This window comes from Cryptomeria japonica, chromosome 9 (assembly GCF_030272615.1).
Source record: "Cryptomeria japonica chromosome 9, Sugi_1.0, whole genome shotgun sequence".
Classification (NCBI taxonomy): domain Eukaryota; kingdom Viridiplantae; phylum Streptophyta; class Pinopsida; order Cupressales; family Cupressaceae; genus Cryptomeria; species Cryptomeria japonica.
The window spans coordinates 5,674,895-5,698,469 of NC_081413.1; the positions used below are offsets into that span (position 1 = coordinate 5,674,895).

The following is a 23,575-nucleotide window of genomic DNA, read 5'->3' on the forward strand; positions in this document are numbered from 1 at the left end:
AGACATTGAAATCAGAGTGCATACAATTGATCACAAATCGTGGTTATGCCATTGAATCTACAAAGAAGATCCTTAGTGCTTTCCAAGGAAAAGAGAGGAAACTTGAAGAGCTTACTCTTGAGCTTGAGTCAACAAAGGACATGTTAGGAAATACTCAATTGGCTCTAATGGAGTTAAAAGATCAGTTTGCTGATTTCAAACTTTTCAAGGAGCAAGAGAATGCACAAAGAGCTGAAGAAATCGAGCAAGTTATTGGTGAGCTTGATAGCCTTCAAGAAGAGTTTGATCTTGAGAACTTCACAAGAAAAACAAAGGTTGCATGTGCAGATTCGGATCAGCAAGATGGAAGTGAGCAAGAAGAAAGGGATGGCTTCCAAGTTCTTGAAAACCCTCTCTTTGTGATGGATGGTTCCAACATCTTTGGCATCAAGATGTTGTCTAAACATAGTTTAGAAGTCATCCAAGGTTTCATCGCAGCAGCAAGGAGTGAAGATTTCAGATTTGTTACTCACGAAGTAGGGGAGGAAGGACCAGACCATGGTGATTGCATGCTTGATAACCCATTTCTTGGGTTGAATAATAATAAGGCTCATACTAGTCCATTTTGGGAGTTGGATTTGAGGACAACATTTGCTCCATACTCCAATGTTGTTAAAGCTTTCATGGTTAGGCTTCAAGGGTTCACTAGAGGAGACATCAATTTCTTAAGTATGCACTTGGTCCTCACTAGTACTTGGGGATGTGTTGAGTTTTCTTTTCAGTGTATTGAAAATCACCTGCGGTGGGGAATCCAAGCTCGAGATCGTCAACATGGTCTGATGGAGCTTGTTACATGTGGAAAGAAGGATCTTTGGAGGGATAAGGAACAAATTTTCAATCTTGATGGTGTTGTTCCCTTCTTTACCAGCCATTTGATGGTTCCTTATGCTCATCAACTAGTGGATTGGGAAGATATTATGAGCAAAGGATAGTTCTATGTGGAGTTGGAGTCACTAAAGTGGATATTTCCAGCCTTGAATGTGAGCATATGTGTTGTTTTGGATGATGATTTCTTGTGTTGCAGCAGCTGTTCATCTTCTTGGATGCTGATTTTCCTAAAATCGGATCTCAAGACAATCATTTCAGACTTGGTGGGCTGCTGGTGTACTCTTTTTCAGACTTCACGGTCTCTTGGTAGGATGGGTTTATGGTCTCAAATGAGAAGTATGGCGAGTTGGGGTAGACAATATCTATGTATGGGAAGTGTTCAAGCTCTAACTAGTGGTTATTCTTATGCCCTCTCTTCTACTTATGATTGGGACAGCAAACCTTTGCTCTCTATGGTTCATCATTCTGGGGTGCTTGAAGTAGGAACTATAAGAGATTTCAGAAGTCTCCATGGTTGTATCTGAATAATTCAATTGAGGCCTAGTAGATTCATGCGGAGTTATGGGGATGAGGTTGTTGAGCTCTTGCAAAGGATTGTTTTCATCTTTGCAGGGAGATTTGGAGAAGTCACATTTACAGTCATGGCTCTGCTTGACACCTTGGGAAGATATGTTCTGGAGTTTGATCGTGAGTTGAGTAGGATTTATTTCCTATTGCCTAGTCTTGTGATAGACAGTGCCCTTATTGATATTGATTACTCAGAGCTTTATGGGCATGAGATGCTACATGATATTAATTTCAGTCCTTCAAGGTTTTTCAGGTTGAGTATCATGGATGGTAACATTTTGGAGTTACAAGGGAGGTTAGTGCAGTTTGGGCGTGATGTTTTCATTGATGTGATCAGAGTGGCGCAGCATCGGCATGGTGGGTTCTTCTTAAGACAGGCATCAAACCCTGGGATCGTACATGCTTTGGTGCGGATCAGTTTAAAATTTTCGTGAGTTGTGATGGCATTGCTTGAGGACAAGCAATTTTGGGAAGGGCGGATTGTAATGTCCCCTTCTCAGTGATATGCATTCAGTGGTCCATTGGCCTATTCCGGAGACCTGTAGGCTATTTGGAAAGGAGAATTAGGGTTTCCAACTTTTGTGGAGTTCTACATGAGCTATTTAGGGTTTGTCAAGAGGGAATTCTTCAATTTTGCTTATGGTTTCTTTCTGGGTTTTCCATGAACTCCAGGGTGGCATAACATGCATTTGATTCTTTGGTGAAGTCAGAACTTACTATTTTTAGTAAGTTAGGGTTTGGCTATTTGGTTGACGCAGTTCAACTGAGCTTTCCAAGCTCTTTCTCTGGGTGCGAAGATTATTTCTTAGGTGTGTTATCCTACAATTCAGTTAGGTGTGTTATCCTACAATATATATCAGTGTTACTTGAGGACACGTTTCCCCTTGTTTTGCAGGCATTTCAGAAAAGGGGACAACTTAGGGGCGAGGGATGGCAGGAAACGTCCCTATGCCATCCCCAAAAATTGAAAAAATGCAAGAAACGTTTCCTAGATGGGGAAATAGCAGGCATGCCTAGGGGGGCGGCCAGAGACGTCCAAGACATCCCTCGACCATCCCCAACATCCCTAGCGGTCCCCCCAGGCGCCCCTTTATTTGAAAAAAAATTTACACCCAAACATAAAAAAACTAGCCCCATTATTATACACATCTGGTGTAATGTCCCCTATTTAGGTATCTATGAAAGTTGGGACAATTTCCCAATTTTGTCTTCTTACTTTATCAAATAATTGTAATTAGAGTCAAATAAAAATATCACACAAGATATCAATTGCCAGTCCAGCCGTGATATAGATATATGAATGTGTACAAACTAATGTTGAATGAATAGAAGTATCTGATCTACACAAATGGAAAGGGCTATGAATGTTATTGGTTAATCACCTTTAGTGAAAAGAATTGTCAATATGTCTGATATACAACATGCTTGTGCATTCAATATGTATTGCTTCCAGCGGGAGGATGGCTATGTATGATATATCTTATCTGAATATGCAATGATGGCTGTTATATTGTTCCAGAATACGATAATATTATCTTGCGATGGAAATGAGCCTTATCTAATAAAGGATTCGATTGTTACTTGCAACAATATTGGGCCCTGGCCTTGTTATCTGTACGATGGTTGTGAGGGTGTAGACAAGCGGATGATGCTAATTCCCATCGGTTTGAATAATTGCATAACGGGGTTGCCTTCTCTGATTTTCAATGTATTCCTTGTGCTACCCCTATTTGATTCCAGGTCAATGCTCTGCTGCCGCTATCTAGCCGCTATGTAATGTCCCGGTTTAGGATAACTTGGTATTATGGGATAATTAACTTGAATTATTTATACTATTATGAATTTCACCATCTGATTTTGCTATAATCTTATATAATTGATAATATAAAGACAAAAATATATTAAAGGACAATTTTCAATGCCACTTGCTATCTCTGATTTATACAGTTAGGTCTATGCTAACTGAACAATAAACTTTCTCTTTCACCCATATTGATGAGGGATAAAGATTGGATGACAAGATAGAGCTGTATCTGATATGATTTTGTGAATTATGCCAATTTATGGTACTCAAATCTGCAATGTGCTATTCCTGATATATCAATGTGATTTATGCAATAAAATGTACGATGATATTGCTTGTAGCAATATCGATTGTTGTTTCTGATTGAGATCCTTTATATCATGCAATGTCTGATATACAATATCCCTTACAGCGATATAGTTGCTATGTCAAATATGGGTGTGTAACCTGCAACAATAACCTAATGCTGTGTCTGATATGTACGATCTTTCTTTGCAATCAATGGAGTTGTGTTTGATTTAAATATGTATGCATGCAGCCACGGGTGCCAAAGGCAATAATGCTCGAATGAGCAGATCCTAATAGGATACAAGTAATAAACAAACAATATTCCCTTCCTACGTGTCAAACACTCCTTGTTTTGGATTTGTACGATGTGTTCAATCTGTTCTGATAAATTTGTCATCCTATATGAATTCCATTGATTATAATTTTTTTAGTGATCTGCAATATGAAAAAAACGTTGTCCCTCATATCCTTCCAAATAACAATTCATTTTACTTCATAATAACCCGTTTAATCTATTCAATGAACCCTATTGACATTAGACTACTTGTCTTCACTCCAGGCGATATTACTTAGCAATAGAGGCTGCTGACTCATATTGGGCTTCACAAATTATTATCGATAACTAGTTATTGTTGTCTAACCTCACATCTATAGACTATGTGCTTCTATACTTTACTGTTCACAACCCATGTACAATTATCTGGTTCTAGTCAATACTCAACGCTGCACACTCTAATAGCGCTGATGGAGGTACGTTGCGGGTCCCGATTTGGAGATTTACGCTTCTATTAATCAGAGTCTGCGCTGTCTCTAATATGAATATGCATGTCTCTAGCCGAAAGTACCAAAGGACAATGCTTGATAGTGCCCATCAACTACAGAATCGATATTTCTCTCCATATTAAGTATGTCCTGCCGTTGTATATATACCTCCCCTACCCCATATCTCTCACGGTGCCTTTTAATATCTGCGGGGGACATGTTGGAGCGGCCCTCCAAGAGTCGTGGCCGCTGAAGAAGGGGTAAGCGATGGTGATTGTTGGAGCCACCGCTCCCTGTTTGAACCGCAATTACCCTTGACGCCTTTGATTATCTTCCCCGCATTTAACTTAATGCTTTTGTTTAACAAGTCATTCGCTCTTCCTTAGTGTGGTTAAGGAGAGCATTTAGTTTGTAGTCATAAATTGTTTATTTTGTAGATAGGTTTCTATCAATGATATCGTATTAATACGATATTAGTCCAAATAATAAATATAATGTATTTTGACAATATTTGTTATATTTTATATTTATTTTATATGGTAAGTGTAATATTATATCATATTTTCAATATATCTATTTTATGTGTTTAATGGTAAAACTCCTTTAATAGTTAATATAATATTAGTAATTGAAATATGAACGTTATATTAAAATAAAACGATAATAATAAATAATAATCATCATAAATAATAAATATTAATAATCGTATATTAAAGGAAAATCATGAAGTCTCATAAATGAGACAATTTTCCAATATTATTAAATGTTAATTAATAAATGTTTTAATTATCGTCTTTATTTAATCCCATGCCCAAAGAGGGGTTATGACAGTCCGCCCTTCCCGAATTTGCTTGTCCTCAAGCAAATATTTATTTTAATTTCCTCAACTAAGCCATCTACCAACATGAGTTAAACAATACAGAGCATATACATGGGAAACACGAAGCATACACGTGGAAGGCACAAAGCATACACATGGAAAACACGAAGCATACATATATGCAAACACGGAGTATACATGTGAATACACCCATTGTGAAATTTCTTTCTTGTTATGAGTAGAAAACACAAATCAACACCAGCTCGATGTAAAAACATAAACATCCAATCTAGTTTGTGATGTCCCCAACTCTGCAATCTAAAGAAAACATATAAACAATGAATTTCAACAATTGATTTTTGGGTATGAATAATTTATCTAGAGTATAATTAGCCTAATTCACTTGAGATCATTTGTTATCAATAAGTCAATTCCCATATTTAGCTCCTAGTGGGATCGAGAGGACTAGCTACCATACGATGCCCGTAGCGCTTATCAAGCCCAAGGGCGGTACACTCCCCCTTGGCCCAACTGCCAGTAGCCCTTTGTCAACTGCAGTGCGTGGCCTACCTGACAGAGGCCTAGTTCCTGCTATCCCTGTTGCCTAATTCCTCATCTATCTCACTGGGTTTGGATATGCAATTGCTTTATTCATTATCTTGGTAGTAACTTATATCATTCACCAATTGTAACCTCAGGTAGAGTATCTAAGAATTTCAAATGGAGTAAATATAATGAGTCTGATTAGCCATATTGACAAAGAGGATAGATAGCACAATGTTTGGATGTTTTCCTCGAATATTAATTAAATGGACTATGCTTAACTCCCTATTCGCCGTTAATGAAAGAGAAAAGATTTAGACACAACGAGACGCCCGTAGCACTTATCAGGCCCAAGAGCGGTACACTCCCCCTTGGCCCAACTGATGGCAGACTTTCAGTCATCCACAGCGGGTTGCCTACCTGACAGAGGCCTAGTTTCTGCTGACCTCATTGTTCTATCTCTCTCCCACACTAGTGGTGAATGTGAAGTCTACATCTATTATTAGTCAATTTCTTTAAGATTATACTGTTATCAATGAGATAATTCCACTATTTTAATTTGAATTACTCTGAAGTCATACCCATTCAATATCTATTTGGCTGATAATAATATATTTTAAATTCATCTTACGAGATAGAACCTTCGTTGCTTATCGGTCATGGTACTTGCCTCTATTCATTGACTAGAGTAATTCGTTGATTCAATCTTACCCTACAGGATGGCAAGATCATAGCTCTGATACCATTTGTAATGTCCCGGTTTAGGATAACTTGGTATTATGGGATAATTAACTTGAATTATTTATACTATTATGAATTTCACCATCTGATTTTGCTATAATCTTATATAATTGATAATATAAAGACAAAAATATATTAAAGGACAATTTTCAATGCCACTTGCTATCTCTGATTTATACAGTTAGGTCTATGCTAACTGAACAATAAACTTTCTCTTTCACCCATATCGATGAGGGATAAAGATTGGATGACAAGATAGAGCTGTATCTGATATGATTTTGTGAATTATGCCAATTTATGGTACTCAAATCTGCAATGTGCTATTCCTGATATATCAATGTGATTTATGCAATAAAATGTACGATGATATTGCTTGTAGCAATATCGATTGTTGTTTCTGATTGAGATCCTTTATATCATGCAATGTCTGATATACAATATCCCTTACAGCGATATAGTTGCTATGTCAAATATGGGTGTGTAACCTGCAACAATAACCTAATGCTGTGTCTGATATGTACGATCTTTCTTTGCAATCAATGGAGTTGTGTTTGATTTAAATATGTATGCATGCAGCCACGGGTGCCAAAGGCAATAATGCTCGAATGAGCAGATCCTAATAGGATACAAGTAATAAACAAACAATATTCCCTTCCTACGTGTCAAACACTCCTTGTTTTGGATTTGTACGATGTGTTCAATCTGTTCTGATAAATTTGTCATCCTATATGAATTCCATTGATTATAATTTTTATAGTAATCTGCAATATGAAAAAAACGTTGTCCCTCATATCCTTCCAAATAACAATTCATTTTACTTCATAATAACCCGTTTAATCTATTCAATGAACCCTATTGACATTAGACTACTTGTCTTCACACCAGGCGATATTACTTAGCAATAGAGGCTGCTGACTTATATTGTGCTTCACAAATTATTATCGATAACTAGTTATTGTTGTCTAACCTCACATCTATAGACTATGTGCTTCTATACTTTACTGTTCACAACCCATGTACAATTATCTGGTTCTAGTCAATACTCAACGCTGCACACTCTAATAGCGCTGATGGAGGTACGTTGCGGGCCCCGAGTTGGAGATTTACGCTTCTATTAATCAGAGTCTGCGCTGTCTCTAATATGAATATGCATGTCTCTAGCCGAAAGTACCAAAGGACAATGCTTGATAGTGCCCATCAACTACAGAATCGATATTTCTCTCCATATTAAGTATGTCCTACCGTTGTATATATACCTCCCCTACCCCGTATCTCTCACGGTGCCTTTTAATATCTGCGGGGGACATGTTGGAGCGGCCCTCCAAGAGTCGTGGCCGCTGAAGAAGGGGTAAGCGATGGTGATTGTTGGAGCCACCGCTCCCTGTTTGAACCGCAATTACCCTTGGCGCCTTTGATTATCTTCCCCGCATTTAACTTAATGCTTTTGTTTAACAAGTCATTCGCTCTTCCTTAGTGTGGTTAAGGAGAGCGTTTAGTTTGTAGTCATAAATTGTTTATTTTGTAGATAGGTTTCTATCAATGATATCGTATTAATACGATATTAGTCCAAATAATAAATATAATGTATTTTGACAATATTTGTTATATTTTATATTTATTTTATATGGTAAGTGTAATATTATATCGTATTTTCAATATATCTATTTTATGTGTTTAATGGTAAAACTCCTTTAATAGTTAATATAATATTAGTAATTGAAATATGAACGTTATATTAAAATAAAACGATAATAATAAATAATAATCATCATAAATAATAAATATTAATAATCGTATATTAAAGGAAAATCGTGAAGTCTCATAAATGAGGCAATTTTCCAATATTATTAAATGTTTTAATTATCGTCTTTATTTAATCCCATGCCCAAAGAGGGGTTATGACACGCTATCTAACCGGATATATCTTCATATATATATATATATATATCAGAGTTCCCAAACTCGCCGCGAGTCAGGCGAGTTCGCCGAGTTGGCGAGTCGAGCCAAGCTCGGCGAGTTTTGCTGACTCGGGACTCGGACTCGGCGAGTTTTGACCAAAACTCGCCTGACTCGCGAGTCAGGCGAGTTATGGCAAAACTCGCCGAGTCCAAGCTCCAAAACTCGGCCACCAGAGGTCAATGTTTTGACTTGTTTGACAGGTTAGTATGTTCGTCAGGATTCATATATGGAATATAACATTTAAGTATAAGTGACATTTCCTTATGTCTTTTCTCTTTCTTATACTTTAAGTTATATTCCATATATATTGTCAGGATGTTTGAGAGTGGTTTCGGACCTCCATGAGTTATAATGCAAAATCTAGTTTTTGGAGGATCCTTCAAATTTCCAGACTTAGTCAAATTTCAGGCCATTTCAGAATCAGGATGACATTCCAGACTTTTAAGGCGAGTTCACTCTGACCATGATGTAAGGGATGGGACCTAGGAGGACACTATGCATTCAACCAAGGTTTGATTTAGCAACTTGAAGCGTGACCAGATAGTACACAAGAACCCTAGGAATGATCTAAATAACCCCTAATCACTCAACTGACCTAACCTCCTTCACTCCACCTTGAGGAGATCCACCTGATTTGATGACCTTTGAGAAACTCAATCCCTTTAATGCAAAGGCTAAGACACTAAAACGACCAACAACAAAACTAAAAGAGCTAACCCTAGAAAGCAAAAAGTGGGGGTCTTCATTTGCAATGGGGGGATGTGTGAGTACCTCACAACAGGGATTTTTCTTAAAATTTTGAAAAAAGGGGGTGAGTTGGGGATATTTCCTACCTATCCCCACATCCCAAAAAATCCCCCCATGGGGCACAAGGTTATTTTTGGCAAGGGACATGTCTCTGAGGAGCATATTTCAAACCCTTCTGGCCTCACAATTCCCCCTTCCATCCAACATATATATAGCCTAAAAACTAACAGGTCCAAGAAAGACCAAGGTCAACTATAGTCCCAAGGTAAAACCTAAGTTCAAAAAGCACACTATTTAATGCTACCATACACAAGCATTCCTTACAATTTCCAAGTGAAGATGTTCATGATGTCTCATGTTGGTGCTCCCAAAATTTCAATTTGGCCAAAGAAAATACTAAACAAAAGCCCCAAACAAGTAGATACTCTACCAGCATGCCTTTCATGGCATAACAAGCTAGCACACATTATAATTGGGCTTTATTCAATAATGGGTACATGAAACAAGTTTTAAATTGTTAAAAATCTCTTAATTTCAAGGTTTTTTTAATTTTGCCGAGTCATTGCCGAGTCGTTGCCGAGTCATAGCCGAGTCACGAGTCGAGTCGGCCTTGCCGAGTCCGAGCCGAGTCCGAGTCTGGGAACTTTGATATATATATATATATATATCCCGATACTCCCTTTTCTTGCCCCCCCCCCCACTTGAGAATAAAATCCATTCTCATCATATAACTTGCAAACCAAATAGTTGCGTCCTTTGATTTAAGAGACATGTCTCTCCTTAACCGCCTCTCTTCATAATCATATAATTCGAATCCATTACTTAAATCGCACCTTTTCATCATTGATTTGTTATTTATGTTAATCGCTGCTGCATCAACACTTGTAATCGATGTTCTTAGTAATCATACCATTTAGTTTAAGATCAATATAATTCCTTTCACTGCTAATCTCTAATGTTACTCTTACTGAGTAGGAATCGATGTCTTTCCACAGTCTCACATTTCTATTATTACTAATGCAATCATCCTTTCCTTAGATCAATAGTCTTTATGACTAATTGCTGTCATTTACAGTGTAGTCATCAAAGACTACTCATTGTTCCATGCTCAATGGTCGTTAGCTATCTCTACATTGATCATTACTGATTAGCCTTTATATTCTTTAATCACAACTTTCTCACTTAGCAATTATTTGTTATTGTTGTTCATTGTCTATGTCTGGTTCATGGGTTAGATGGGGACATCACATCTAGTAAGATTTTTTTATGGCAACCCAATGTTCAAGGTTTATCTATTTCTGCTTCATTGTCATTTCTTGTTACCAAGTGCATTGAAAATACATATTGACACTTGTTATATTAGATGTTTTGTTATGTGTTATTAATCAGCTATATTTCTATATATTGAATATAATCCATTCAATTATCCTCCCAAGAATCTATCAATCAATACAAGTAATCTTTGAAACTAGCACCACTCATGCTGAGTATATACATCAGCAAATACCATGCTTGAAGATGAAGGTTCTCATTTTGGTGTGTAGATATATCAACATCCAAGAAAGAGAAATTTCCCTATATACTTTAATTTTCCCTATTTTTTATATAGCCGTCCCCGCCATCCCCTAAAATGGCAAAAACAAATCCATTCTGGAAACCCGTTTCTCCATCCCCCCATTTCCCCATCACATAAACTTGGGGTAACATAGATATATATACATACATATACAGATGTATACACACACACAAACACATACATACGTATATGTACACACAAAAACACATGTGTGTGTGTACATATACATATGTACGTGTGTGTGTGTGTGTGTGTGTGTGGATGACAAAATAGCAAATCAGTAAGCTCATAGTCCATGCATTATACCCAAACAATCATATAATGCATAGGGACTGTGTGCTGAATATTATCCATTTATTCAGATTCCTAGTTCCTATCAAATGGGAGACAAGATAATAAATCAGCCAGATCAGAATGCACTATGCATCATACCAATGACTTGAACAATTATAAGTCTGCAGTCTAGTTTTATCAATTATAAAACTCAAACTTTCTTCTTGATCAAAAGTTTGATGATTCTGCTTCTTTGATGCCTTCATTTGGAGGTCGATAGGCTGTATTTATATCTACTTATTGGGTGGAAAGGTATGTCTTTTCCCACATGGATCCCTTTGCAAAGTGGTGCCCGTTGGCTTTGTGCCCCTTTGCCCTTAACTACTCATTAGGTGATCGCACCACTTGGAAATTAATCACAACACTAATTAATGATCCTTACTATTCCTTAATTCATTCGATATTGTGTTTGGACTTCTGTCTTGTTGCTGATGTAGATTCTAAAGGATCGCAGGCCTGTAACTCCACCATTGCTGCCAACATATTAATCTGTGTGCTTACCAGGTGATGGCAGAATAAACAAGCAATCAGTATCGCACCTCTCAGTCTTGATGATGCTAAGTTTGTTTCTTTCTAAGGAAAATACTTACCAAGCATACCTGCATAATACACTTGAATGGTGTAAATTATGCAAATCCTATGGGCATTGGGTTAAGTCTCTAGTTTCGAAGAGGGGACATGACATAAATCATCTATTGTTATGGATAAATTGTCAGATTTAAAGAACTTCGTCTAAAAGAGCAATAGTTATAGCATAGAAATGTACCAAAAACTATAATAAAAGTAGACCCAAGTCAATGTCCATAATAGAAACAAGATAGAAACAACTCACAGGAAATAGGATAGAAATATGGTGTCTTCCTTAGTATCATAAATAACAAAATAATGTACATGTTATCCAAATACATGGAGAATAGCAGAACTCGGGGAATATGAAAGGGTTCTTTGAGGGCATCTTTATGGTTGTCAACACATGAAACAAAAAAAAATATTGGAAATTTCTGATAGGCAACCATACATACATCCCTTACATCCTCTGAACAACCATAGGTTACTAATCCCAAAACCTAAAATTAGCCATTCATACAGTACACACCAACCATTTCTATTCTGAACACAATGCCATATGCTTTATTCATAATCATTATTCAATGTCAAAACATAACAAGTCCCATTATTATGTATGTATAATGCCAACAAATTTACAATAATATGTTTGTTAAGTTTTTATGTTGAAACTACTTTGCTAGATGCAACACCCAAGCATTAACAACAAAAATATTTTATCTAATATAAAACCAGTTTTATATTCAGGAAGAAGTTAGGCCTGTTGACAAAATATTTATAAAATTTAATGCAGTAACTTCAAACATTAGAAAACCTCATTTGCCTAGACCATAAAGAATATAATTTGCGTCCAAAAGAGTTGTTGAGAAATACTAGCTTGGATAAGTTTAATCCAACTCAATCTCTGTATATACTACTGTTATTACACCTCAACATTAATTCTCGAGTCCATCAACATCTTCAACTGTCTTATAGTTATGAAAATTGCAGTCTGATTTATGTGCAAAATAAATAAATAAACCAAAAGGAAGGCCATATTCTTATGTTGGTTTACCTGAACAACACATCTGGGATGCATTGCTACTTTATCAATCTTATCTTCTGACTTGAACCAATCAACTGCCAAGAGCTTCAAAAGAGGATCTCCTCCTGGGACCTATGAAGATTGTATCAGTTTTGATATCATACAAATAAACTACAACATTTAAACTGAAAGTTATGAGCAAACAATTTTATGTACGAACACATTAATATTGTTTTGAAACTAAGAGACATGAATACAACTTATAAAGGGAATAGCAAATAGAAATCAACACACTATAATAGCTATTCAAAGAGTTGATTATTATTTACAACACATACCAAACAAGTTTATACTTCCAAATGGACTCACAAATAAAAGTTATTGTGCTCTATCTAAAAGATACATATAAGCTACTATTATGACTTGCCAAAACAATAGGAAGATGAGAACCACAAACAGTAGTGAGTAATATCCAACACAAGCCCAATTAAGAATTTGCACTTAGTCTATGCCACTAATTTTGGCTGAATTTATGTAACTTCGCAATTAGCAGGTAGTTATAGTTAACCAAGGCACACTATTATCAATTTAGTCTGAATAACATAGCCATAAAAATGGCTAAAATATAGCGATTAACATATGTAAAGTACATAGTAATATATTGGGGTACTAGAATAAAATGACATATTCCATTAGTTAGCTATTAGAAAAAACATTTTACAAGCTGTGTAAACTAGGATGAATAAGTTCCATTTGTATATTATCAAAAGTTTATCCAACCAGACATCAATTTACAACAAAATTTGTGTCCCACAATGTCAGATCACAATACAAAACATGTCATAAAACTACTAAAATGTTAATAGCTTTACAAGGAAGCAGTGTAAAATCAAAGCCAAAAAAATTATAAAACTAACATCAGTTAACAGTCCTAAATTCATCTCCTTCTCCATGACATCACCATATCATTATTATCCTCGCTAGGATATTCTTTATGTTACACCAATCACCAACAAGAAAGGTGCAACAAACAAATGAAAATAAGTACTTGGACCTCTTGTATGTGTATGTGAGCAAAGAACTGAATAAGGCTCAATCAAAAAAATTGGACTGAAGACATCTTCGTACAGAGCTTAGCCCAATAATCAGAATGAATACAGCTCAATACAAGCTTAACCAGATTGTTGGTTGAAATTTTTGTACACTTTGGGAAATATACAAAATTATGGTTTCAACCACAGCGTGTGAGTAAAACTCTCCTAATTAAGGGAAAGCTCCCCCTATCTAACTACAACTTTGAAAATAAAATAGGATGGGACAACAATCTTTCTTCTTCTTTCAAGAAAGACAATATCCTTTTCTCTTCACAGAAAAGGATAGCGATTTTGTAAATGTTATTCAATTCTCAATTCAAAATGCAAGTTATATTCTAGTTTATCTTTTCTTTTAACTATGTATTATCTATTTAATATGATAAATCTGATTATCTTCTTTTATATTGCAGGTGAGAGGAGCATTTATTGATTTCGATGTCCTTCACACAAATGCCGATTGATATGTATATGCAAGCAGGGAGGATCAAGCAATGCCTTGACTGGTCATGTCTTTTTAATATGATAAATCTGATTATCTTCTTTTATATTGCAGGTGAGAGGAGCATTTATTGATTTCAATGTCCTTCTCACAAATGCCGATTGATATGTATATGCAAGCAGGGAGGATCAAGCAATGCCTTGACCGGTCATGTCTTTTGGACATGACCGATCAAGACATTACTTGATCGCACCCTTTGACTCATCGTTGCGATTTCCAATCGATGTATGCTTTAATTAAAAACCCGATACCATACTTAACTTGCCACCCGATACCAATCGGTGTATACTTAACCCGATACCAATCGGTGTATGCTTAATTTGCCACCCGATACCAATCAGTGTATACTAGTTAATCCCGATAACCATTATTGTTTACTGTTTAATATATCAACCGATATAAATCGGTATACATTGGTTAGCCCGATAATAATCAGTGATCATAGTTAATATGAAAACCGATATTAATCGGGGTCGATACGTTATAGTGTAAACTGTAAAATTCCTTAATTATTTTTAGACATTTATCCTTTTTTATTAACAACATCTTTTCTATTATAGCCAGTGAGATATGGCAGAACAATGAATAGCATTCAAGCAGGGATAATTCTCTTTCACATAATTTCAATTTCCTTCCTACCTGCTGTTACTTCAGTAATTTACAGGACTAGGTATTCATACTTGTTGTTACTTCAGTAATTGACAAAACTGGGTATTCATTAATAAAACATATGTATATGTAGTGCACCTGTTAACTACTCTGTACTATTGATGCTATGCTTGTACTGTTGACCATCGAAGAATGGATTTGCTATGAGTATAAGGAAAACTAGACCTCCTCAATTATGTGTTGCTTACACAGTCAGTCCCTAGCACGTTCACAATGCTCTCATTTCTGCTGCTCCACGGTGTGATATCTCTGCTACATCGATGTTCTCCTTCTGCTGATATTTCTACTATACTGGAATATGTCACATCTCTTACCCATGGGCGTCGCTGCCTATGTGTTTGCAAGGGAAGACGGAAAACACCTGATATCGGGTCTTGTATTACATGAACGGGAATTGGTTCGTATGCATCTGCTATGCTCAGTATTATGAATCTTTGCTATGCTCCGTGAGTCTTGTTCGGAATGCAGAGGTCCATTGATGTGTGGAGTTCCCGTGTTCCAGTAACTTTGTGTGGATGATACGATAGACACCGCTCCCTGCAATTTCACTATGTATGCATTCCGATACACTGTATGATTTGAGTTTGCAAATGTACGTTCTCCACAGGTTTCATAGGGACTTTATTATAGAACATCCGATGGTTTCTCCTCCTGTTAGACCAATAGGCCTGTCTAAGAGACTGACGAAAGGCTAAAGCAATTCTGGAGTGTATATTAACACACGCAGACTTCCTATAAACTCTTTCACGATTTGTTTTATCAAAAACTCCTATGTCCCTCTCAGGTTGTGCTCATCCATTTATTATCATCGATCAGTTGAGAATCCTGTAATAGTTAGAACTAATTACGGTATTAAGCAAATATATTAAAAAAAAAAACCATTCTTGTAAATATTAATGTTTTTATATAAATGAATGAGGAGAATTTATATAAAATAATTGATATCCTTTTATACTTTCGTTATTCATTTATTAGGGGACATGATAGTCTCCTCTGCCTCGTGTTGCTTGCCCTCAAGCAACTCCAAAACTCTTTCATTTTCCCATGTGGCGTCATCCTGAGGCAAAATTTTGCATTTGATGAGATATTCTCGGATAGTTCTGTTCCGCAATTGCCTGTCCCGTGTTTCGAGAATTTCTTCCGGTGTCATTTCAAGCTTCCCTTCATCATTCAAAGGAGGTAGATCTTTGGATACTAACACTTTCTGTCTCAGAGCTTTCTTGAGGCAGACACATGAAATACATTGTGTATCTTACTATCCACTGGTAAATCAAGTTCATAGGCAACTGTACCAACCTTCTGGATTACCTGATAAGGACCATAAAACCGAGGTCTTAATTTTTTAGACCCACTACGTTTGAGAGAAGACTGTCAATAAGGTTGCAACTTGAGAAATACCAAATCTCCCAATTCAAAATGGTGTTCAACTCGTTTTTTATCTGCATAGATTTTTTGTTGATTCTGAGCACATTGCAAATTCTCCTTAAGAGTTGACAAAATGTCTTAGTTTCCTTGAAGCCAATCACGAGTTTTAGGTACATTGCTCTGTTCAAAAGCAAGGTCCAGAAAAGAGAGGACATCATAGCCATATAATGCTTTGAAAGGAGACATACCAATTGACATATGAAAGGTAGTATTATAACAATATTCACCCAGATATAACCAACGCACCCAAGCCTTTTGATGTCCAACTACATAGTTACGAAGATAACCTTCAATCCACTTGTTCACTATTTCCGTCTGCCCATCAGTTTGCGGATGATAACTAGTGCTATGATTCAACTTTGTACCTGTCAATCTGAAAAGCTCCCCCCAAAATATGCTTAAGAATCTACTATCTCTATCACTGATTATAGTCTTTGGTAAACCATGTAATTGGAAAACCTCTCTGAAGAATAACTCTGCAATCTGAACTGCTGTAAATTCTGTAGTGATAGAAAAGAAGTGTGCAAATTTAGTTAATCGATCAACCACAACAAATATACAATCTTTACCTTGGGATTTCGGTAAACCTGTGATGAAATCCATGGATATACTTTCCCATTTATGATCCGGTATAGGTAAGTAATGGTTGTAATAAACCGGCAGGATACGTTTGTTCTGCTTTATTTGGTTGTTTGGTGGTGCATTCCTTGACATAGCGTAGGACATCGTTTTTTAAGCCTTTCCAAGTGAACCTTTCTCTGACCTGATGATACGTTTTGAAGTATCCAGGATGCCCTGCTAAAGGAATATCATGCATAGATTGGAAAAAAAATTCTTTTAACTTCGATCCTGAAGTTAAATAAATCCTATCCTTGTAATAGATAACATCATTAACAATTTTATATTTATCATCCTGTACATTACCATCTAGCAAATCACATGCAAAAGAATCCTTTGAATACTCGACCAACAACAAAGATTTCCAATGAGCTGTTACGACAGATAACGCATTGATTTCAGGCCTTCTAGATAAAGCATCAACAACAACATTATTTTTACCTTTTACATATTCAATCTCAAAGTCATAAGCTTGAATTTTACTAATCCATTTCTATTACCTGTCATTTAAATCTTTTTGTCCCAAGAAATATCTTAGACTGTTATGGTCAGTTTTCACCACAAATCTGTTACCAACCAAATACTATCTAAATTTTGCCAATGCATGCATGATGGCCAACATTTCTTTATCATAGATAGAATATAATTTCTCAAGTTTATTGTTTCCTGCTTTCATAAACTATAGGATGTTTGTTTTGCATTAACACTACCCCTATTCCATCACCAGAAGCATCACATTCCAACACAAAAGGCTGATTAAAATCTGGAAGAGCAAGTACTGGACACGAACTCATTACCTCTTTAAGTTTCTCAAATACCTGTTGAGCTTCCTCAGTCCATCTTGTTGTGCGAATCGCACACCCATCGCCATCTTGGACAGGGACCCCCCGGTTTGTGCCTTTCTATCTTTGCGGAAGAGGAAGGGGATATGAAGGGTCAAGTGCCGCTAAATCCAAATTCGGCCTCTAAGGGCTGTTGTGACGTATTCGCACATCGCCCCATAAATGGGACCCCTTCTTTTTGCTTTCTGGGGTTTGTTTTCTAGTTTTTTTTAAGGTTTTGTCTGTTAGCCTTTGCATGATGAGTGCTGTCAGGGGAGTCGCTGGGATGGCAGGCTCTGCTTGAGCTAGGGTGAGTCAATAGGGCCCCAAAATTAGGGTTTCTTTGAGAGTCTTCCTTAGGGCCTGGTTTTGCTCTTGTTGCTCATTGTGTCTTGCTTGGTGAGTGAATATCATCCTTGAAGGTCTGAGTTAGGTCAAGTTGGTGAGTGATGGAGTCTGGAATGTCATCTTGATCTTCAAATGCCCTGAAATTTGGCTAAGTCTGGAATGTCCTGACCCTGAAATTTGGCTAAGTCTGGAATGTCCTAATCCTGAAATTTGACTAAGTCTGGAAAACTAAAGAATCCTCCAAAAACTAGAATTTGCAATATAACTCCTGGAGGTCCAAAACCACTCTCAAACATCCTGAAAGTATATATGGAATATAACTTAAAGTATAAGTTGAACTTATACTTAAATGTTATATTCCATAAACTGATCCTTCGGCGAGATCTTGACAAACTCGCCCAAGTACCCAAGCTCGCACTTCTTGAGGACAAAGCTTAAAATGCCCAATTTCGGACCCTGGGGCAAAAACTGGAAAATGTCAAAAAGTTGCCAAAAGACCCTTTAGGGCCGAAATTTCAAAATATGACAAGTTTGCAAAAGGTGTTAAGAGGTCCGAAGTTTTTTTAAAACTTGCAAAGAGTGGCAAAAGGTCCGAAGTTTCTTGTTGCAAATCATGTTAAGTAGTCCGAAATTCTTTAAAACTCGCCAAAAGCCCTGAAGCTGCGGAATCCCAAGAGCGGTGAATGCTCCCAAGTTTGCATAACGCGAAGAGGCGTCCAGGTCCGAAACTCCGTGGTTCTTGTTAAAACGCGAAAATCGCAAAAGGCGTTAAAATTCATTCAAACACTCCGAAATTTGCAAGAGAGTGGTTCAGGTCCGAAAATGCTTGGAAAGTAGCCAAAAGCCCCCAAAGGTCCGAATTTCACTTAAAGCATCCAATTTCGGACCCTGGGGCCGAAATTCAAAGTTGTATAAATTTGCAAAAAGGTGGTTTAGGTCCGAAAATGCCTCCAGTTCGCTAAAAACGCTTAAAACTCCGAAATTTGCAAAACATGCTCAATGGTCCAAAATTTGCCTTAAAGTTGCGAAAGACCCCAAATGGTCCGATTTTCTTCGATTTTGCAAAGGGCGGTTATGCTCCAAAATTCTTTCAATTTGCCAAAAGGAGTCTAAATCGCGAAATTCCAAACACGCCAATGGTCCGAAGTTTTTTAAAAAAGGTTGCGAAACATGTCCAAAGGTCCGAAATTCATTGAATTTGCAAGAATAGGCAAAAGGTCCGAAGTTTTTTAAGTTCGCAAAATGTGTTAAGTGGTCTGAAACGCCTTGGTAAAACAAAAACATTTAAAGCTCCAAAAATCGCCAAAGACACGAAAATCGCGAGGGATGCAACAACTCCGAAGTTTGTGTAACTTGCAGAAGGCGCCCAATGGTTCGAAGTTTGTCCCTAGGGTTTTCAAAAAACGCAATTTAAAGCTTGCAAAACTCCCCTGGCTCCGAAATCCAAAAAGGGCATGAGTGTTAGGATTTTAAAATTTGCAGGAGCTCTTCAAACCTCCCGAGTCACACTATAAGAAGTTTTCAAAACGCCATAAACCCATTCAAAACGCCCAAGACTCCAAAGGTAATATCACGCAGAAGTAAATCGCCCAAGTGCTATCAAGACCAAGGATCAGATTTCACATTCGAAGAGAAAGGAGAAGCATTTTCAAGATACATCTCACAAAGAGCTTCTCAAGCCAGACGTCGTAATTAAATTTAATGTTTGTTAAATTAAATTATTTAATTTTTCAAATTGATTTATTAAAATGAAATTAATCAATCGCAGGTCGCAGGACGTCATTGGAGAACCGAGAGAAAAACCTGAAACGCAAATCGAAGAAGGATCACAATCAAGGCCAGGCCCTGAAGACTGGAAAAGAAAAGATGCAAGAGAGCGAGAACAACCGAGCATTGGGAACCGTGCCGCTGAACAAAGATGAAGTCCACCACCGGGACCAAAGACCAAAGAACACTCTGAATGCTGCAAGTTTATGCCTTCTCGAGAAAAAGCACACAGCTAGATTTAAGTCCAGAAATTCAGTTTTAAAACTGAAACTGCTTTATTGTAAACTGCCTATGGGTCCCGCACAAGATATTTTTGGGGATAACTATTCCCAACCACCAAGAAGATTGGATAGACCTAAATTAAAGCCAAATAGTGGTAGGTAGTTGAGATAGTTGCTGGTTGGATAACTGAGAATTAATTCGGCATGGGTTAAAGCTGCCATCTTTTGGATGGCAAGTTGCAGCCCTTGGATGCAGTCCATCCTAGCCTTCCATTCAAAATTGTAATATCTATAAAAGGCAGAGGCCTTTCTTTTGTAGATTGTTAGATAGTTAGATGGTTAGATAGTTAGAGATTGTTAAATAGTTAGACTCTGTTGAGAGAGTTAGATTTTAGAGTTAGAATAGGTTAGATTTTAAGCCGTAGCATAGAGATGTTGCAGAAATTGTTGTAATAGGCAGCTGAAATTAATATATAGACATTGAATTGGTGTTTATTGTCTTGTTTTCATCCTGTTTGCATGGTTTCTCTCAGCATTTTAGATAGATCTTTCTATTTTGGGTGTGCAGGTATTTGATAGATTCAGGCTCATACCATTGAGGATATACTGATTGTGTATCCTTTTGTATGGTTAACCTGAGCCTTTAATTGTGCTTAGTTCAATTGCAGGTGTCCATCTGAGCTGTGCCAGAATTGGGTGCTTAGTCATGTGTTTCCAGTCTGAAAATCTTCCAAGTCCCTTTGAAGATTGCACCGTTCCTGCAAGGTTGTGAGCTATTCTGGCTAAGCAGGAATTGGTAATGTTGAATCCGTCTACCCGCATACCCGTGTTGTTAGTTTTAGATCTCCTAACCCTTTCCTTTTGCTCTTTATTGCGTAATTCAAGAATCACAACAAACTAGTTTGTTGCAAATCATAAGTCCCCTTGTGTTTCCAACAAAAACACATCAAACCACTGAGTAGTCTCGCAGTCAAGACCTGACAATCAAAACCTTGAGGTCGTCCCCTTTGATCAAATATAAAAAAATAGCATTAGGGACTTCCCTATCTCAAGAGAGGATAGGATACTCAGCTGGTTATTCTATTCTGCGTTGGCCGTATGGAGTTTGTAGCAATGCGATTTCAGACACGTCAACACATCTGAATGCCCCATTTTTGGTCAATACTGTCAAGGGTGCCCCAAGCTGTGAAAAACCTTTGACAAACCTCCTGCAATAATTGCATAAACCAAAGAATCCCCTTAATTATGTAAGCTTTCGTGGTGGTGGCCAATCCAAAATGGCTCTTATCTTTTCTTGATGAACCTGTACCCCTGTTGCACTGATCATATGCCCTAAATACAAAATTTCAGTCATTCCGAATTCACATTTAGACGCCTTTGCATACAGTGATTGTGATTCCATAATACCAAGGACTATATCAATATGTTTCAAATGCTCATCCCAAGTTTTGCTATAAATCAATATATCATCAAAAAATACTAGCAAAAATTTCCTTAACTGTTTATTAAAAATATGATTCATACAGAACTAAAATGTTGCAGGAGCATTTGTTAGACCAAACGGCATAACCAAGAATTCATAATGACCATAATGACAACAGAAAGCAGTTTTACGAATGTCTTGTTCTCTTAACTTAATCTGATGATACCCTGATCTCAAATTAATTTTAGAAAAATAAATGGCACCATGCAATTCATCTAACAATTCATCAATTCGAGGAATTGGATACTTGTTTTTGATTGTTCTTTTGTTAAGAGCTCTATAATCAATACACATTCGAAGAGTTAGATCCTTCTTTTTGACCAACACTACAGATGAAGCAAAAGGACTAGAACTAGGTCTGATATGTCCCATATCCAATAGCTCCTTAATTGCCTTTTCTATTTCATCCCTGAATGTTTTAGGGTGTCTATAAGGAGTAGTAATTACTAGTTTAGCACCTTCTTCTAATTCAATAGTATGTTCAAAACCTCTATCAGGTGGGACTCTTGGGGGAATATCATTAAAAACCAAATGATGTGAATCCAATACTGTTAACAAATCAACTTGATAAGATTTAGATTCAAAACTTGATACCTTGTTGGAGATTAAACATTGTGCTGACCATGCCACATCTCCATGTCTGAAAATAGCTTCCATTCTTTTCGCACTGACGATCCTGGGCCCACTGTTAGACATGTTGATTTTAAAATCTCAGATTAACAGTAAGAACAAAAATCAGAATTGTATCTTTGATAATGTTAATTTCCAGCTTATATTAACCTGTAGGTTAAATGATTAATAATGAACATTTAAACAAACATAGTAGAAGTTGAATGCATGAAACAACATACACACATAACACAAGTTACCCTAGGAAACCTCCCTCTTGGAGGAAAAACCCAGCATGAAGTGATCCTCAGATCTGATTATAAATTAGATGTAACATTCTGAGTACAACACTTATCTCTTAGGGCTGATGAAGATGATCAAACATCAATCTGTTTTATGCTCCTTTGATGGCTACGTCTGCACACAAGATAGTCTTAGATTTGCACTTTTATCCGCACCAGATCTACACTTTTGGTGCACTTTAGGTCTGCACCAAATCTGCACTTTATTCGCACCTTAAGTCTGCACCAAGTTGCACACCGATCTGCCCTTCATCCTTGCATCTGCATTTGCCTACACTGCACTCTCTGTGCACTGATTTGCATTGCACCAGCCTGCACCAAGGTGTGCATCAAGTGCACATCCATCTGCACTTCTTCACACCTGGGCTGCTCCAAGTGCATACACAGTTCGCACCTTTGGAAGATGAGATTTGTGCTCCAAGTGCACACACAGTTCACACCCTTAGAAGGATAATCTCGCACCTTTTCTGGATAACTTTGCACCTACCAGCTGAGATAATTCGCACATATGACTGAAGAAGTTCGCATAGAGCAGAGAGGTATTTCACCTTGATGAATGGTGTTAATGACTTGCAATTGTTGCTTGTATATATATGCAAGATGTGAGACCCATCTTTTGGGTCGGCTCAATAACTTTTGGCGCCAAACAATATTTTAGTTTACACGCCACATATGGGTCCTATCTTTGGCGCCTAAGTTACATGCTAAATGATATGACTTTGGGTCCATACGTTTGACTAGGTGTGGCCTTTAGTTTTGGACATAATACAATAAGGATAGGGTCTAGCCCTATAAAGATTCACATAATATTGGAATAGGGCCCAGCCCTATTTATAATGAATTCTAATGTTGCCATTGGCAATTAGAATTCACCTTTTATTTTGCTTCCTAGTTACAAACAAATCAACAAGACATACCACGAAGGACTACCTTCTTATCATCAATTTTAAAAGAGAATTCCATTCTTTTAAAGCTCTGTGTATATTCATCTAATGTTTCCATCCACTGTATGCCCAAGACAACATTAGTGTCAGCTAAATCAATCACATAGAAATCATCAGTAACAGTGTAATTGCCAAGAGTAATATTCAATTTAAGAGCTTTATGAGTACTAGATAAAT

The 23,575-nt window shown here is 37.0% G+C and overlaps 1 protein-coding gene across 2 annotated transcripts in view; it reads right to left on the bottom strand.

The window, feature by feature from the left end:
- The window catches only part of LOC131032502 (protein ENHANCED DISEASE RESISTANCE 2), a 338,782-nt gene that overhangs the window by 96,639 nt on the left and 218,568 nt on the right, over positions 1 to 23,575 (bottom strand). For both annotated transcript variants that reach the window (XM_059210938.1, XM_057963515.2), the window contains one exon: positions 12,629 to 12,730. In XM_059210938.1, the coding sequence (XP_059066921.1) occupies positions 12,629 to 12,730 (102 nt within the window). The remainder of the gene's footprint in view (positions 1 to 12,628; positions 12,731 to 23,575) is intronic.